The sequence below is a fragment of the Macrobrachium nipponense genome, chromosome 7 (genome assembly GCF_015104395.2).
Source record: "Macrobrachium nipponense isolate FS-2020 chromosome 7, ASM1510439v2, whole genome shotgun sequence".
NCBI lineage: Eukaryota > Metazoa > Arthropoda > Malacostraca > Decapoda > Palaemonidae > Macrobrachium > Macrobrachium nipponense.
Genome location: NC_061109.1, coordinates 30,292,961 through 30,295,787, shown reverse-complemented (window position 1 = coordinate 30,295,787; position 2,827 = coordinate 30,292,961). Strand labels below are relative to the sequence as shown.

General features: G+C 41.7%; 1 protein-coding gene across 1 annotated transcript; it reads left to right on the top strand.

The window, feature by feature from the left end:
* The first annotated feature begins 389 nt into the window (after positions 1–389).
* On the top strand, positions 390–2,616 carry LOC135217561 (uncharacterized). The gene is made up of 2 exons (XM_064253527.1): positions 390–1,216; positions 1,440–2,616. Exons 1-2 carry the CDS (start codon positions 390–392, stop codon positions 2,614–2,616), a joined length of 2,004 nt encoding a protein of 667 aa, XP_064109597.1.
* The last annotated feature ends 211 nt before the right edge of the window (positions 2,617–2,827 follow it).

Below are 2,827 nucleotides of genomic sequence, written 5' to 3'. Positions count from 1 at the left end.
GTATCGGAACAAATAACAATTTGTCGAAAATTGTATTTTTCCTAACTATACAAACCTGAGGTCCTTTAACAAATATGCCCACCTCATGCCACCCCTCAATCTGAACCTGGTCTGAAAGGCAAAGTGGAGTGTTTACATCCGGGCAGGCTAGCCTGCCCCACGGTAGTTACTGCCTAACCACCTTGTTCAAGATTCAATGGCCGTAATTCCAGCTATGCCGAAAGTATATTCCTATTGTTAAAGGACCTCAGGTTTGTATAGTTAGGAAAAATACAATTTTTGACAAATTGTTATTTCATCAGTTCCATGTATGTGAGCCAGATCGTAATTTTCTTCGATTCTTGTGGTGGGAAGATGGTGATGTGAAGAAAGAACCCCAAGAGTTCTGTATGAAGGTGCACCTGTTTGGGGCTGCATCCTCTCCAGGATGTGCTAACTATGGCTTTAGGTCTTTAGCTAAAAAGTATGAGGCTCAGTACCCTCAAGCATCTAAATTTGTCTGTCAAAACTTCTATGTGGATGATGGGGTAACATGTGTTCCAAGTGTAGATGAGGCTACAAAACTTGTGAAGGAAACTACAGAACTGTGTTGTAAAGGTGGATTAAGATTACACAAATTCATTTCTAATGACAGGAGTGTGATGGAGAATATTCCTATTTCCGAATGTGCATCTAAAGTTAAAGAAGTTGATATTTCTGCCAATGCACTACCTGTTGAAGCAGTACTTGGTCTTCAATGGTCCTTAGAAGAGGATATGCTTACCTTCTCACAATCCTATTTACAGCATCCAGCAACCTGCAGAGGCATCCTATCAGCTGTTGCATCTCTGTTTGACCCCTTGGTACTTATTGCACCATATATCTTGAAAGGAAAGAGAATTCTGCAAGAGATGTGTCGTCGTAGAGAGGGATGGGATGACCCGCTGCCTTGCGAGCTGAATTCAGAATGGGAGACATGGAAGAAGGATCAAGAAGGTTTGCATCAATTCAGAATTCCTCGATGCTACCATCCACCAGGATTTAATGTTGCACAAGTTGAACTTCACCACTTTTCAGATGCTAGTACCATGGGATATGGTCAGTGCTCCTATTTGCGTCTCATTTCATTAGATGGAAAAATTCATTGTTGCTTAGTGACAGGAAAATCTAGAGTAACTCCAACAAAGGTACTACTATTCCACGCCTTGAGCTTACAGCAGCTGTTGTGTCAGTTAAAGTAAGTTGCCTTCTAAGGAAGGAATTAGATTATGAAAATGTTGAAGAGTTGTTCTGGACAGATTTGAAGGTTGTGTTAGGTTATATACATAACGAGGCAAGGCATTTCCATACATTTGTGTCCAATAGAATACAGTTCATAAGGGATAAGACAAATTTAGAGCAATGGGGATTTGTTCCCACTGATCAAAACCCAGCTGATCTTGCTTCACGTGGTCTTACAGTCGAAGATTTATGCAATTCAATGTGGTTAACAGGCCCAGCATTTCTCTGGAGCATGCAGATTCCGAGCAAGAGAATATTGATACTAACTTAGCTGTTGGAGATCCAGAAGTAAGATCTACTCAAGTCCTTGCAGTTAATGCCTGCATATCACCCAGTGTTATTGAACGTCTTTCAAGATTTAGCCGTTGGTCCCTTGTTGTCAGAGCTATTGCTCACCTTAAAAGACTTGCTTCAAGTGTGAAAGGTGAACACCTTTCTACAGTTGCTGAACGAAGGAATGCTGAGATATTTATAATTAAAGAGGTTCCGAAGACTGTATTTGCTAAAGAAGTTCAAGGCGTATGTACAAAGTCTAGCAGCCTTCAGGCACTCAGTCCTTATGTTGATAACCAGGGTGTCCTTAGGGTGGGACGACGACTTGAAGGTTCTACGTTACCAGAAGAAATTAAACATCCTGCTATTATTCTAAAGAATCATGCCTTGACAAGATTAATCATTGGTCATTTACATGAAAAGGTCAAGCACCAGGGAAGAGGTATGACGATTAATGAGATCCGCTCTCATGGTCTTTGGATAGTTGGTATGAGTAAAGCTGTTGCTTCCTATATTTATAAGTGTGCAACATGTAGGAAGAGCAGACGGCCAGTTGAGGAACAGAAAATGGCAAACTTACCTGAAGATCAAATAGAAGATGCACCTCCTTTCACCTTCAGTGGTATGGATTGTTTTGGACCCTTCCTTATTAAGGAAAGACGTAAGTGTTATGGAGTTTTATTCACATGTATGGCTTCAAGAGCTGTTCACATTGAGATGTTAGACGATATGTCTACTGATGCTTTCATTAATGCTCTTAGGTGTTTTCTTGCTTTACGAGGTCGTGTTCAAGCCTTGTGCTCAGATCAGGGTACTAACTTTCTGGGAGCAAAGAATGAGTTTGAAAGGGGAATGAAGGAGCTAGATGTAGCACGCCTCAAAGCCTTTATGTCTGATCACCAGTGTGAATTTGTTATGAATGTTCCACACTCTAGTCATACTGGAGGAGTGTGGGAGAGGCAAATAAGGACTGCAAGGAGTATTTTACCCTCCTTGATGAATGAGGCCAAGGGCCGATTAGACTCTTCATCCTTTCGTACACTTCTTTATGAAGTGATGCATATAATGAATAGCCGACTCTAAACTCCTGATACTTCCGGTGACCCATTGAGCCTGGAACCATTGGCTCCTAATCATGTACGTACTTGCTATGAAGAATAATGTTGTTTTGTACATGAACTTCCCTGCCAGATATATTCTTAGCTATAGTCTCCGACGTTCCGACAGAATTTCAAATCTCGCGGCACACGCGGCAGGTAGGTCAGGTGGTCTACCCTACCCGCCGCTGGGTGGC

What these genes read in the sequence shown, in the direction of transcription:
- LOC135217561 (XM_064253527.1), top strand. Translation starts at nt 390, where the DNA reads ATGAAGGTGCACCTGTTTGGGGCTGCATCCTCTCCAGGATGTGCTAAC. An exon ending in CAGCTGTTGTGTCAGTTAAA is followed by an intron (nt 1,217 to 1,439) that starts GTAAGTTGCCTT and finishes GTGGTCTTACAG; the next exon opens with TCGAAGATTTATGCAATTCA.